This window comes from Eptatretus burgeri, chromosome 15 (genome assembly GCF_056783735.1).
Source record: "Eptatretus burgeri isolate ZD-2024b chromosome 15, Ebu_testis_v1, whole genome shotgun sequence".
Taxonomy (NCBI): domain Eukaryota; kingdom Metazoa; phylum Chordata; class Myxini; order Myxiniformes; family Myxinidae; genus Eptatretus; species Eptatretus burgeri.
Genome location: NC_140975.1, coordinates 12791528 through 12807319, shown reverse-complemented (window position 1 = coordinate 12807319; position 15792 = coordinate 12791528). Strand labels below are relative to the sequence as shown.

The window sequence follows — 15792 nt, the reverse complement described above, 5'->3', positions numbered from 1 at the left end:
CGCCGACAGCCTGAACAAATTTCAAATTCCTGCCCTAACCTAAATGGGGCAGCACACCTATTCCACATTCCACCAGCAAATGATGCTTCCCACATGATAAAATAAGAAGCCCACCTGTAAAGCATTTCAAATGCTTTACTGATTGATCCAACCATATGTTCAACCGCTTGATTCCTTGATGATGCTGTGGCCCACTCACCAGGAGATACCGGAGCCAAGCTGCATGTCCAAACCGGAGGAAGAATGGACTGTTGAAGACCACCACCAAATGAAAGATTTCAACCACCAAGTCAAAGAACTAAACGACAAAAAGGAGAAGTACCGAAATGTAATGCTGAATCACCTTTACAGTCGGTCATTTGTATATTTGTCTAGAATCTTCATTTGGTTTACGTTTCACGCATGTTTTATTAATTTCAGAGATAGACAGCTCGAGGTTACTTGCAGAACACAGACATGTAGTCGATTGTGTTCGACTCGATCACCCGGAGGACTCGCTGGGTGGAAAGGCTTGCGTTCAGTCAGTGTCTTTTTTTTTTTTTTTTTTTTTTAATTATAAAATCTTGTTTATTCAAGTGTAGGTGGCATTCATAAATATGGATGACATCACTTTACCAAAAGAAATTTCTCTTGGAGAAACTTTCATCGATGCCAATGATGAGGAGAGAGATGAATAATTAATCAATAACTGAATGACGTTTGGTGCAAGAGTGCCATAAAGATTTGACTTGAGATGGGGAGATGTTCACTGGAATTTACCCAAAGAAGTGTTGCAGGTTCATTTGTTTCAAAAAGGTGACATAAATGCATTAATAAAGGAATCTGATGGTCTGGTGGGAAAACGAACATGTTGAGTGGGGAAACAAAATTCAACCAGAAAATGCTATAATTTACACCAAAACCAAACATTTCTCACTATCATAGAAGAGCGTTCAGGTGAGCGATTGTACGTATTAAACAGGTGTCAAATACAAATACCTTTGATTTAATTCATGAACTAACAAATTGGGTGATAAGAACAGGAATGTCATGAAGGAGAGATTCTGAAGAAGATGTGTGATTAAAAAATCGATGAATACTCTTCATGTAATCTCATGCCATGGAAATTAATATCTTGCTCAATGTCTATGAATGACTTTTAACAAAAGAGACGTATCTAAGAAAATGTGCTTAAGGAACAAATAGATTGTTTGTTCTGTTTTTCTTGAGAAAAGTGCTTTCCTGGATTGCATTGAATAATTGATAACTCTAAAGAAACACTCTCAAGTAACAATCATTCGCAGTTGAGCGAATCCATTTTGAGACCGACAACTTCAGGAGGATTCAGAGGACGATTAAAGAACGATTCCAAAGGAATAACAATGGAAGACTTTGTTTGAGACGTGTAGGAAATACCAAAAATGGTCCGTCGTTATTGTTGTTGATTAGCCCTGGTCAGTTCTGTTCAACAGACTCGCAGCACGGAGAGAGCTGATCAATCTCCGCGGAGCGACTCAGTGATCCCTCACATCTAAAATGTTGTGCTTTTGCCTTCGTGGAGCCAGGACCACACAGTCTTTTATTTCTTGACGGCCTGGCAGAGGTTACAGGTGTCGTCAGTGGTGTTGCCGAGTCTGTTTTCAGTGCAAAAGCTGTGGGTGGTGTCCACAGCGGAGGCGTAAAAGGTGAACACGATCAGACCTGGGAAGTAATTTCTCAGCATCGTCTATCGGTGGTTGTTTAGTGCCCAGGATACTGTTTTGGGCCCAGGTTTACTTGTTGCATTGATGGTAATGTAGGTATGGATGTGGGTTTTTTGTAGTTGCTGTTGATCGGTTGAGGGATGTTTGGAAGGATGTCACTGTCGTGTCTGTGTGGTGTAATCTTAATGTATCTCATGATCTGTGGGTGGTTGAGCATGTAGTGCCACAGCTGATTAGGGTTGGCAATAGCAGCTGCAAGGAACTGTGCACCTCTCATGTCCAGGTGGTCTTTGATTTTTAACATTAAACGGTCCATCGTTGGGAGCGCTGTTTGCTTTGAGCTGAGCAGTGTATGGCGAATGTGTATTTCAGGTTCTGCAGGATGAATTGAAAGTGATGCATTCTGCCATCATCGAGTATTGCCAATCCTTTGATAGGGCTCTCACCTGCCTGTTTGACAAGAAAATCAAGATTGAAATGGCAATCCATCAGGTATTGGTCAGGGCATAAATGAGACCTTTTGGAAAGTTTACTTTACATGTCTGTTTTATTTATCCATCCAATAATTTAGAAGCAAATTCAAAGTCCCTGAAGATATTGTATTGTCCATTTTATACATGATATTAATCATTTTGTTGATGGCGGGTGTGTACCTCTTTTGCATGTGTCTCTCTCCAGGAAGAGTTGAAATTGGCCAATCTGAGTAATTCCTTGCTCTTGGAAGATGAACTGAACTGCAGAGAAGTGCAACTTAATTTCATGAGACAACAGAAAAAGCAATTGAAGGTATTTTATACTGCACTGTTTGCTGTGAATATACGCACAATTGTAAGGTGCGTTCGAAAAGTTCTTGGAACGGGATACAATATACTCCAAGAAACACCAATCTTTTTTTAATCTCTGAATAAGTATATATAATTATTGAGGAAATAATTTCCCTTTAAAATTGTAATATATTCTTTAAGACTGACAAATGTAAATAAAGAGTTTGTATTTCTTGGACATGTCGGGCAGGTACTGAGATAAACCATGCTTGTTATTGTTAGTTATCACTGATATGCATCCAGTCTCGTACAGTTATGACTTTTTCTATGTGTTCAGGCAAGGAGAAGGCTGAGGCTCTCATGTGCATTGCTTGTGGTGTGTTTTCTGCCGCAGGAGCAAAGCGCTCAGCTGCTGCTGGAAGCCAAGGAGAGAGTTGAAAACTTTCGAGAGACTTACACCAACCTTGTTACTGGAGACAAGGTGTCTACCTTAAATACATAATCTTAGTTTGGTACTCTACTCAAGGCAGATTCAATCCTTCCAAAGCAGCCTTGTGGAAAGGATTACACTGGGTGATTTGCCATTGCATTCCAAATGGTAGTCATGGAAGAAATTTGTAATTTTTTCAGGGCACTGGTGATGGCGTGGGATGGCTGCATACTTTTCATGAAGGATGCTGTGGGATATTTAACATCCATCCACTAACTAATTACAGAAGATGGCAAACCCAGTTTAATGTCCATCCAATGTTATATCTTGTGGTCATGAGGTCTTGAAGACCTTCATGCCACCCGGCAGATATGGGACGAAAAGATCTCCATGCTTGCCTGGTTAATTTGATGAAAATTGGCGTCTCTGAACACAGACTGTGACGGAAACCTGACAAGATGGCCCAACAAAGCCCTTCAGCGATCTGTGGTCGAGGAGCTTAAGTATGGACCCAATCTGCCCATCTAACAGGTTAATAATCCAATTAAACCAACGTGTCCTACAACCATGACAGCTTAACAAATATGTCATAACCATTCACTCAGGACACACGGGACCAAAAAAGAAGATGATGAGGCAAAATACAGATCTGTGCTGTGTGAGTTCTGCTAGTGCATGTGGTTGAGCTCCTCCAACTACTCTCTGTTCGTTCCTCAGCCCGTTCGTTCATTGGGGTCTCATCTGTGCATGCAGCGGTTCCATGTAGGACTTGTCTCTGCTGCGCCCTGTGCGCCTTCCCTCCGGAACTTCTTGCACAAGCAAGTAGCAGCCCTCCGCAGCAGCATGAGCCCTCCAGCATGAACAGCACGTGGTGAAGGACTAAACGCACCACTGGAATGCACATACCAAGCTCACCGTTTGCACTTATGGGGCATGCCCATGCCTCCAAACGGATGTCCTCATACGGGCATGATCTTGGCCCGTCTCACAGCCTTGCACTAGCCCCATAATTACCGGTGATTCATGGTCATTGGTGTGATGTCGGGGAAATCCCACACATAGATCACGATCATACGTGGGCCACACTCTTTGGCTATTACACCAGGGAAACTCCATGCAGAGACAGATAAATGACGAGGAAGTTTCAAGAATCTACAGAGCCTTCAGACACTATTCACACCCCTCGACTTTTTTCACATTTTGCTGTGCTACGGCCTGAATTTAAAATTCATTAAATTAATATTTTTGTCACTGATTGACGCAAAATATTCCATAATGACAGAGTGAAAATATGTTTGTTGAAATTTTTACAAATTAATTTAAAAAGAATAACTGAAATCTCTTGCGCCAATAAGTATTCAACCTCGTGAGTCAATAATTTGTAGAAGCACCTTTGGGAGTGATCACAGCTTAGAGTCTTCAAGTGTACATCTGTATCAGCTTTGCACATCTGGATTTGGGGATTTTCTCCCATTCTTCCTTGCAAATTTGCTAAAGTTCTGTCAAGTTGGATAGGGAGCATTGGTGAACAACAATTTTGAAGTTTTTCCACAGATTCTCAATGGGATTCAAGTCTGGGCTTTGACTGGGCCACTCAAGGACTTTCACCTTCTTGTTCTGAAGTCATTCCAGTGTTGCTTTGGCTGTATGCTTGAGGTCATTGTCCTGTTGGAATGTAAATCTTCACTGCAGTCTAAGGCCTTTTGCACTCTGAAGCAGGTTCTCCTCAAGGATTTGCCTGTATTTGGTTCTATTTATTGTTTCCTCTATCCCTACAATTCTCCAAATCACTGCCACTGAAAAGTATCCCAAAAGTATGATGCTGCCACCACGATGCATCACAGCAGGGATGGTGTTAGATGGGTGATGAACTGAGCTCAGTTTCCGCTAGATGTAGCGCTTTGCATTCAGGCCAAAGTTCAATTTTCATCTCATCAGACCACAGAATATTTTGCCTCATGCTCTCAGAGTCTTTCACGTGCCTTTTTGCAAACTCCAGGCGTGCTGTCATGGGCCTTTTTCTCAGGAGTGGCTTCCGTCTGGCCACGCTCCCATAAAGCCTCAATTTGTGAAATTCTGCAGATACTGTTGTCCTTCCGGCAGGTTCTCCCATCTCAGCCAAGCAATGATGTAGTTCTGTCAGAGTGGTGATTGTGTTCTTAGTCACCTCCCTGACCAAGGTTCCTCTTCCTAATTGCTCAGTTTTGTCAGACAACCATCTCTAGGAAGAGTCTGGGTAGTTCCATATTCTTTCCATTTCCTAATAATGGAGCTCACTGTGCTGTTAGGAACATTCAACACTCTAGAAATTGTTTTATACCCTTCCCCAGATCTATACCTCCTCACAAGTCTATCTCGGAGTTATATCGACAGTTCTTTGGACTTCATGGTGGAGTTTCTGCTCTGACATACACTGTCAACTGCCAGGCCTTATATAGAAAGGTGTGTTTCTTTCTAAATCATGTCCAATCATTTGAGTTGTCCACAGGTGGACTCCAATCAAGTTGTGGAGACATCTCAAGAATGATGAAAGGAAATTGAATGAACCCGAGATCAATTTTGAGTGTCACAGCAAAGGGGTTGAACACTTATTGACTTAACACATTTCAGCTTTTCATTTTTCATTGATTTGTAAAAATTTCGAAAAACTTTTTTCACTTTGTCATAATGGGGTTTTGTGGAGATCGGTGACATTTTTATATTCAATCCATTTTAAATTCAGGCTGTAACACAACAAAATGTGACAAAAGTGGTGGAGTGTGAATACTTTCTGAAGGTACTGTGGTGGGGGGAGGGAGGTTAGATCGAGACATTTGGGTGGAGGGACTAGATCTTTCGAAACAAGTGCTGAACACATTTTTTTTAATGGGAATTATTTCATATTTGCACTGGTGAGCTATTATGTGCAGCCTGTGGCTGGTGGTTGCATCATTTTCTGGTGGCACAGCTGTGACGCTGATGCAGTGCCCTCTATTACCAGTACAATAGTACTCATTTCCTTGACCTCAGAAGGATGGCAGGTGGAGTCAATCCCACCTGGTGTTAATTAAATGGCAGACAGGGGTTCCAACTCAAAACCTTGAGATCTTAAGCCAACCACCTTAACTGTGAAGCCAACACCAGGCTTGGGGGATTCATGCATATCCAGTGTAGTTGGAGAGCTTCCTGTTCTGGTTGGGCTCCTTGGTTCAGGTGTTCAGCTCTCCCTTGGTTTGTGATTCCTGGCCCTGTTCCATGACGGTTTGTTTTGCCGGTCCAGCTCAGGCTATTTCAGCTGTTTAATTTGTACTCTGAAATAACTATTCTAATCTATCCCCTATTTTACCCCCTATGTCAGATCTGTAACAATCTACTGTATATACGAGGGAGTATTGCAAAGTAATGCCTCCTATTCTTTTTCTCCAAAACAGTTTAAGATATTTGAATGGAACAAAGTGCACAGTCTGTACATTAGCTCTTCCCACCACTGGGTGAGAAGTTTCGTGATTCACTAGGACCATTTGTCCTAGTGCTATGTTAGTGAAGATGGCAGAGGGCAGCATGACATTTGCAGTGCTTTTAGGCATAAAGCACAGGAGATGAGAGTTGGGATGACTGACTGGAAATGAGAGTTGGGTGCATCATTATGATCCTGAAAGTAAAAGATGGTTAATAGAGTACTGCTACGGAGGCTCACCAGTCCCGACTTGGCTCCATGATATTTTTATCACTTCCCCAAATTTAAGGAACACCTTCATGGAGAACATTTTTCTCCCGGCGATGTTGTCAAGGCCACTGTGAAATGTCGGTGAAGTCATCAGGATGTACAGTTCTATTGTGATGACATCATAAAACTACTTGAACTTTGGCAGAAATGTGTGGACTGCAGTGGGATTATGTTGAGAAATAAATATGCACCATGGTAGAATAAAGATGCTGGCATCTGTCTTTGTTTTATTTGAGTACCTTTACCTGTTTTGGAGAAAAATAATAAGAGGCATTACTTTTCAACACCCCCTTGTATATACTGTAAGAGCAAGTTGTCCCCCACTGGTGTGTGTGTGTGTGTGTGTGTGTGTGTGTGTGTGCGTCCATGCGCGTGCGTGCGTACGCGTGCGTGCGTACGTGTGCGTGTGCGCGCGCGCGTATCACGCTGTTTTATGTTTGTTGTACAATTCCATACCCCTGGGTCAATCAGCCCCAAATTTTCTGCACCACATTATCTCAACACATGTTAGGTCAATGTCACAATTAAAAAAATAATAGTAATAAAATTCTTAATCAAATTGATGTTAAAACAAAAGACAAAGGCATTCTGGGTGATCATGCATCGAGTATCCCCCTTGACGGAGAGAAGGGTGCAGATTGGCTTGCGCCTTCGTGGCCCTTCCATGTCCATGGTGTTTGAAGGTGAATTATTTGTTGGTAAATGAACGAATTGCATTTAAGTAGTTTTTTTCTATCTGGTGTTTGTCATTCACAGTCGGCACAGGACTACACAGAGCTTAAATAGTCATTGCATGATCCTGTACTACCTCAAACAACGAAAATAGTCCATTTGGTCTGTCATTGTCATTGTGCAGTCCCAGGTTAATTTTTCTCTACAGCTTTGAACATCAATCTTCTTCTTGGTCTGCGAAAGTCTAAACAACCAGATCTTCATCAGATGACCCAACTTGTGTGTGTATCTCTAGGTCATGGAGTATGGTAGTACTCCATATAGAGGGATGATGTTTCTGCACAGTGTCTGTCTTGTTTTATCATGAACTACTCTCTCAAAATTTTGTGAAATCATACTAAACTTTCTGGCTCAACCTACCCCTCCCATGTATATGTCCTAAAACAAAAAATGGGTTTTTTTTAATTCCCTGAAAAAAAAATTGTGAAATTTTTTTGAAAAATTGTTTTTTTTACTCAAATCTTCAACTTCAATTGCTTATAAAAATGTAACATCATAAATATTACAAATAAATTTGTGCAAAAGAAAGGTGTTTTGAATTGCATGGTGGTGATGTGTTTTTAATGACATGTTGTTGAAGTTTTTTGAATCACGTGGTGGTGAAGTGCTTTGAATTACATGGTGGTGACGTTTTTTAATAATGTGGTGGTGAGGTTTATGAATTGCATGGTGGTGAGGTTTTTTAATAATGTGGTGATGAGGTGTTTTGAATTACATGGTAGAGGTTTTTTATAATATGGTGGTGAGGTGTTTGAATTACATGGTGGCCATGTGTTTTTAATAACGTGGTGGTGAGGTGTTTTGAATTATGTGGCAGAGGTGTTTTTAATAACATGGGGGTAAGATGTTTTTAATAACGTGTCATTGAGGTGTTTTTAATACCGTGGAGGTAAAGTGTTTTTAATGAATGGGGGAAAGGTGTTTTTAATACCGTGGCATTGAGGTGTTTTCAAGAACATGGAAGTGAGGTGTTTTTAATAACGTGGTGGTAAGGTGTTTTTAATAATTTGGTGGTTACATGGGGGTGAGGTGTTTTTAATAACTTGGAGATGAGGTGTTTTTAATAACGTGGGGGTGAGGTGTTTTTAATAACGCGGAGGTAAGGTGTTTTTTATAATTTGGCAGTTACATGGGGGTGAAGTGTTTTTAATAACGCGGAGGTAAGGTGTTTTTTTTATAATTTGGCAGTTACATGGGGGTAAGTGTGTTTAATAACGTGGAGGTAAGGTGTTTTTAATAATTTGGCGGTGACATGGGGGTGAGTGTTTTTAATAACATGGGGGTAAGGTGTTTTTAATACCATGGCATTGAGGCGTTTTTAATAACGTAGAGGTGAGGTGTTTTTAATAATGTGGAGGTAAGGTGTTCTTAATAATTTGGTGGTTACATGGGGGTGAGTGTGTTTAATAACATGGGGATGAGGGGTTTTTAATAACTTGGAGGTGAGGTGTTTTTAATAACGCAGAGGTAAGGTGTTTTTAATAATTTGGGGGTTACATGGGGGTGAGTGTGTTTAATAACGTGGAGGTAGGGTGTTTTTAATAATTTGGCGGTTACATGAGGGTGAGTGTTTTTAATAACATGGGGGTAAGGTGTTTTTAATACCATGGCATTGAGGCATTTTTAATAACGTAGAGGTGAGGTGTTTTTAATAATGTGGAGGTAAGGTGTTCTTAATAATTTGGTGGTTACATGGGGGTGAGTGTGTTTAATAACATGGGGATGAGGCGTTTTTAATAACTTGGAGGTGAGGTGTTTTTAATAACGCAGAGGTAAGGTGTTTTTAATAATTTGGGGGTTACATGGGGGTGAGTGTGTTTAATAACGTGGAGGTAGGGTGTTTTTAATAATTTGGCGGTTACATGAGGGTGAGTGTGTTTTTAATAACATGGGGGTAAGGTATTTTTAACACCACGGCATTGAGGGGTTTTTAATAACGTGGAGGTGAGGTGTTTTTAATAACTTGGAGGTGAGGTGTTTTTACTAACGTGGAGGTAAGGTGTTTTTAATAATTTGGCGGTTACATGGGGGTGAGTGTGTTTAATAACGTGGAGGTAAGGTGTTTTTAATAATTTGGCGGTTACATGGGGGTGAGTGTGTTTAATAACATGGGGGTAAGTTTTTTTAATACCATGGAATTGAGGAATTTTTTATAACATGGAGGTGAGGTGTTTTTAATACCGTGGAATTGAGGTGTTTTTCATACCGTAGAGGTGAGGTGTTTTTAATATCGTGGAGGTGAGATGTTTTCAATAATGTGGTGGTAAGGTGTACTTAATAACGTGGCATTGAGGTGTTTTTAATAACGTGGAAATGAGGTGTTTTAATACTGTGGAGGGAAGGTGTTTTTAATAACGTGGAATTGAGGTGTTTTTAATAACGTGGAATTGAGGTGTTTTAATACTGTGGAGGGAAGGTGTTTTTAATAATGTGGAATTGTGGTGTTTTTAATAACGTGGAATTGAGGTGTTTTTTAATAACATGGGGGTAAGGTGTTTTTAATACCATGGCATTGAGGTGTTATTAATAACATGGAGGTGAGGTGTTTTTAATACTGTGGCATTGAGGTGTTTTTAATACTGTGGAGGTGAGGTGTTTTTATTAACGTAACGTTGAGGTGTTTTTAATACTGTAGAGGTGAGGTGTTTTTATTAGCGTAACGGTGGGGTGTTTTTAATACTGTGGAGGTAAGGTGTTTTTAATAATTTGGCGTTTACATGGGGGTGAGGTGTTTTTAATAATATGGGGGTAAGGTGTTTTTAATACCATGGCATTGAGGTGTTATTAATAACATGGAGGTGAGGTGTTTTTAATACTGTGGCATTGAGGTGTTTTTAACACTGTGGAGGTGAGGTGTTTTTATTAACGTAATGTTGAGGTGTTTTTAATACTGTGGAGGTGAGGTGTTTTTATTAACGTAACGTTGAGGTGTTTTTAATACTGTAGAGGTGAGGTGTTTTTATTAACGTAACGTTGAGGTGATTTTAATACTGTGGAGTTGAGGTGTTTTTATTAGCGTAACGGTGAGGTGTTTTTAATACTGTGGAGGTGAGGTGTTTGTATTAACGTAACTGTGAAGACTTTTTAATACTGTGGAGGTAAGGTGTTTTTAATAATTTGGCGTTTACATGGGGGTGAGGTGTTTTTAATAATATGGGGGTAAGGTGTTTTTAATACCATGGCATTGAGGTCTTATTAATAACGTGGAGGTGAGTTGTTTTTAATACTGTGGCATTGAGGTGTTTTTAATACTGTGGAGGTGAGGTGTTTTTATTTACGTAACGTTGAGGTGTTTTTAATACTGTAGAGGTGAGGTGTTTTTAAACCCGTGGCAGTGTTTGTGCCACTGTCCCAATGTGTGGTGAAGCGAGCACAGCGAGCCCATTCATGCTATTTTTACGCATATTACTCGCAGGGTATGCTTACACTTCCACATTTTAAGCAATAGCAAACCATGCTTCCCCATTATCTCAGGTCGCTCACCTGCATTTTTAAAATTCATCCATTTTCATTTATTATCTTGCCAAAACGAAGTTTTTGCAAGATATGTTAGTCAGTTTGTATGTTTTTTTTTGTTTGTTTGTTTGTTTGTTTGTTTGTTTGTCTGTAATCACGTATAAAAAATTCTGCAGAGCACAGTTATCATTGGAAATTTTTGTAACTTCGCATATCAGAGGCCTATAGAGGTCCCTTTCAGCGCATAAAATTTTGAAGGTCAAGGTCAAAGGTCAAGGTCACTTTGTCGCAAATCAGGGGAGTCGACGAAACCCTTATTTTTTGAGTAATTTTGATCAGATCGTCTTCAAACTTCATGGGAATATAGTTCATGGTCTGGCGCTCAGTTGATTAATTTTTGGTGGCGATTGGCCTTGACCTTCATGGTTAACGCCTCAGGTCAAACATATTTGACCCCAAGGTCAAATTTTCAAGTTTTAGTAACCATATCGTGTAGTACCTCAAATTGAGCACCTCGATGAGTGCTTTCTAGATATGGCAAGCTTGAGACATTATGACGTCATTTGGTGACGTTATGAGGCAAAAGCATATTTTTCATGGTTACTCTGTAGAACGATTCTCATCGGAATCTCTCGTGGGCAGATATTCCTCAAGGAGTCGCTCCTGGTGGATAGCAGCTCTGTTCACCTCAGTGTGACCTTAAAGAAGTCACACGTGGTCACCTTTTTTTTTGTATACCTTGGTCGAGGCTCGTATGAGAGCTAACACACAACTCACAGCAAGGAGGCATGAGACAAGAGGGGTGGGAGTTGAAGGGACAAAACAGTGGGGAACAGACACATTAGGTGAACTGTGGAAGGGAGAGGGATGGGGATGGGACGGGGAACATGGCGAAGAGAAGATGGACATTTCAGGGACTTTCAGGAAGGAAAGTAGGAGAAATGAAGGAAGTGGCCTTGGGTGGATTATCGGGGGTAGAAAAGATCGAGGATTTGGATGGGGGAAGATAAGAGGTGGTGGTGAACAGCTGTTTTGAAAGCCTGGAGGGAAGAATGGGAAAGAATAGAGTGAGGAAGTTTATTCCAAAGGCGGGAAAAAGAGGAATGAAAGAGTGAAGATGAGCAGTGATTCGTGATTTTGGTAGTTTTACCAGAAGGGGGTTGTTGGCGGACCTTGAGCGCCCTGTGGAAATGTGGTGGGGACAAATCGCAGAGAGAGCAGGGGGGCAAGGCTGGAGAGGAGTCGGTAGAAGACAGAAAAACCACCGACCAACCTGCGGTGATTGAGTGAGAGGCCCAAAGACTCAGCTTCATTGCGGGAGATGCCGATGATCTTAAATGCCCTGGTTTCGACAGCGTGAAGCCGAGAAAGGTGGGAGGCAGGAGCACCAGCCCAGAGGGGAGAGCAGTACTCCATCAGGCTACGGACAAAAGCTTTGTAAGTGGTCAGGAGCTCAAGAGGGCCGAGGAAGGACTTAGCACGACGGAGGATTCCCAGTCGGCGACTGGCTTTTGAGGCGAGGTTGGAAATGTGACTTTCCCAGGAAAGGTCATGGCAGATAGTGAGACCTAGAAGCTTGAAAGAAAAGACTTCTTCCAGAGGATTGTTGAGAAAGTGGATGGGGGGGTTTTGTAAACGGTCCTTTCGAAGAGACATAGTGAGCGTGTGAGATTTGTCTGGATTGAAAGACATGTTCCACGTGTTGGACCAGTTTGTGATTTTATCCAGATCTGCAGTGAGCGAAGAAGCTGCTGCTTGCCGGTCTGAGGGATGACAGATGGTACGGCAGAGGGTGGAGTCGTCGGCAAAGAGAAATAGAGGATTTTCCAGAGAGTCGGAGAGATCATTGATGAAAACCAGAAAAAGAACAGGGCCCAGAACGCTACCTTGAGGAACTCCAGCCTGCACAGGAAGAGGGGATGAAAGAACTCCATTTAGGGCCACACGTTGACTGCGACAGGAGAGGAAGTCTGCGAGCCATGAGTGGAGATGGCCTTGAATACCATGGGAAGAGAGTTTGGTGAGTAGGGCAGGGTGCCAGACTGTGTCAAAAGCACGTGATATGTCCAGGGATACGGCTCGGATTTCCTGTCTGGCATTGAGGACCTCCATCCATTGATGGGAGAGCAGAAGCAGCATATCCAGGGTAGAGTGACCTGGTCTGAAACCAAATTGATGATTGGAAATCAAGCCATTGGAGAAGAGGAAGGATTTCATATCTGAGGCGATGATGGATTCCATCACCTTGCTGATGATTGGGAGAAGGCTGATTGGTCTGTAGTTATAGGGATCTGTTTTTGCACCTTTTTTATGCAGGGCAGTGATGTTAGCAGATTTCCAAGCAGATGGCAGATGACCTTGGGCAAATGAGAGGGTGAATAGAACAGAGAGAGGGTGAGCAAGAGCAGAAGAGCAGGCTTTGAGGACACGTGGGCTGATGCCGTCTGGACCGGTTGCAGAATCTGACTCGAGGTTTGAAAGCAAGCTCTCCACCTTGTCAGGAGAGAAGGATACAGAGTCCAGGGACAGTTGGGTGCGACTGGGTAAAGTGGGTAGAGATAGTGATGGGTTTAGGACACAAGATTTAGCTGCAAACACCGAGTTTAGACATTCAGCTTTATCACGTGTGGAATCAGCAGTGCGGCCATTTGAGGTAAGGGAGGGGATGGAGGGGGAACATACACCAGAAACAGATTTGATTAAACGCCACCAGGATTTTGAGGAGGGAGAGAGGTTTGAGAGTTCAGACTTGAGATGAGGAAGATGTTGTTTTCTGGCTCTCTTGAGGGTAGATACACACTTGTTCCGAGCTTTGTGGAAAGAACTGAGATTGCCCTCAGTTGGGTTTGCTTTCCATGAGGCAAAGGCAAGTTGTTTCAGGACAACTGCCTCGCCACAAGCTTCAGTAAACCAAGGGCGGGAGGAAGGGTAAGACAACTGAACACGAGAGGGGATAAATCTGTGCATGAGGGAGAGCAAGTTTCTTTGAAAGAATTCCCAGGATGAGTTGATGTTTGAGAAAGTAGTGATAGGAGACCAGTCTGTAAGTTTGATGGCTGCTCGGAGACCCTGCCAGTCGGCTTGAGTGAAATGCCAGACTCGACGGCGGTGAGGTGGTTCTCTGATAACAGCCAGAGAGATGTCCACTTTAACAAGGACGTGGTCAGAAGAACCAATTGGAGCGAAGGAAGAGCAGCAGATTTTGCTGACAACAGCAGATCTTTTGGCAAGATACAGGTCACCCTGCGGGTGACATTGGTTTATTTATATTTTCATTTATGGATGCTCTCTGATGGTTCTGTGATTTCTTTTTTTACTGGTGTATCGGCTTCGATGTCTTCCGGCACATGAAATTACTGCGCTTCTCCATTGTCTCGGGTCGCTCACCTGCATTTATTTTTTTCATTTATTTATTTTCATTTATTTATATTTTTAACTTATGGACACTTTCCAATGGTTGTGATTTTTTCCATTGCATCGGCTTTGATGTCCATCGTCATGCAAAATTTCACCCTTCTTACCTCACCCGGAAGGTTCCGAACATTAATATCAGTCAGTGAGTGGTTAGAATGAGCTTTATATATTACAGTATTGTCCCGTGTTCGACAAGGCTTTTCTGCATTTATTAAATGATTGAATATTACATTAAGTCAATGAATCATGAGCACGAAATATAAGTCAATGGGGATTTTGAGAGCAATGAAGAAAAAAATGAGGGGGTAGTGGGAGGGGAGCAGGTACAATGTTATGATTGTGATAGTTGTTCTTCCAAGAAATATCTCAAAATCAGTTGAATCCAAACTTTTCTACCTGCGAACTGACGTGAAATGCTCTGAACTCACCACACGCATTTTGCTGCTCACAGGAGTTGGAGCGTGGATTTAGGCGAGAGTTTCCAGACTTACAAAGCTCCATCATAGACAACCTATTCAAGATGTACAAGCACCGGCCACGGTAAGATGGACACCAGCATTTAACGTTCCTTTCAAGAACCACAGGGAGGAAAAAAGCTATAAAGATTTGTTGGTTTAAAACGTTTCAATTCCAGAAATACTTAAAACAAATCACAAAAGCTCCCCTTTCCATCTCTCTCTTTCGAGTGCAACCTTATGGCTGCTGGTAGCATCATTGATTCAGGACGCAGCTATGCCGCTGATCCAGTGTCCCTATAACCAGTACACTGGTACTCATTTTGCCGACCTTGGAAGGTTGACAGGCTGAGTCAACCTCACCTGGTATTAATTCAGTGACCAATGGGGCTCGAACTCAGCACCCTAAGATCCCAAGTCAACCACCCTAACCACTAAGCCAACACCATGCCTTCCCTATCCATTACATTCAGGAAATGGTTTCTCCCATCTCTTCCCAGATGTTTCCGTCTCCATCTGACACTTGTGGTTATCCAAACACCGTTAATTGCAATATGGTTGTAAAACTTGGATGCAGAAAATTAACCAAACACACCGTTTTGATTCTGACGGACCATACTCTGTTATGGAGCATAGCCTGGTGTTGGCTTCGTGGTTAGGGTGGTGGCTTGGGATCCTCGGGGTCCTGAGTTCGAGCCCAGCTGGCCAGTGAATTAACATCAGGGGGGTTGACTCAGACTGTCATCCTTCCGAGGTCAGTGAAATGAGCACCAGTGTACTGGTAATTATCCCTGCGTGTCGAAGGCGACTAAAGGGTTGGCGTCAGGAAGGGCATCCGGCCGTAAAAACATTGCCACAAGAGAGCCCACAAAAAGCTGATCCCTGCTCAGGGAAAAAGGCTTTAAAATGGTGTGATGTGATACTCTGTTATGGAACATCGGTGCTGCCGACAGTTTCATGGCAGAGGCGAGACTGGGTGGTTTGCCATTGCCTTCCCAGGGCAAGAATTTGTAATTTGGCCAGGGGAACAACGAAAACTCACCCACTCTTCGCAAAGGACACCGCGGGATCATTAATGTCCACCAACTATTACTGGTACACGGGACACCGAGTTTGACGTCCAGCCGAGGGACAGCATACATGAGTGACAGGT

General features: G+C 42.3%; 1 protein-coding gene across 5 annotated transcripts in view; it reads left to right on the top strand.

Annotated features, from left to right (window-relative positions):
• CFAP43 (cilia and flagella associated protein 43) overlaps positions 1–15792 on the top strand; it is a 145971-nt gene that overhangs the window by 117272 nt on the left and 12907 nt on the right. For all 5 annotated transcript variants that reach the window (XM_085857481.1, XM_085857480.1, XM_085857483.1 and 2 more), the window contains 5 exons: positions 203–328; positions 2055–2174; positions 2361–2468; positions 2841–2927; positions 14636–14724. In XM_085857481.1, coding sequence (XP_085713607.1) covers positions 203–328; positions 2055–2174; positions 2361–2468; positions 2841–2927; positions 14636–14724 — 530 coding nt within the window. The remainder of the gene's footprint in view (positions 1–202; positions 329–2054; positions 2175–2360; positions 2469–2840; positions 2928–14635; positions 14725–15792) is intronic.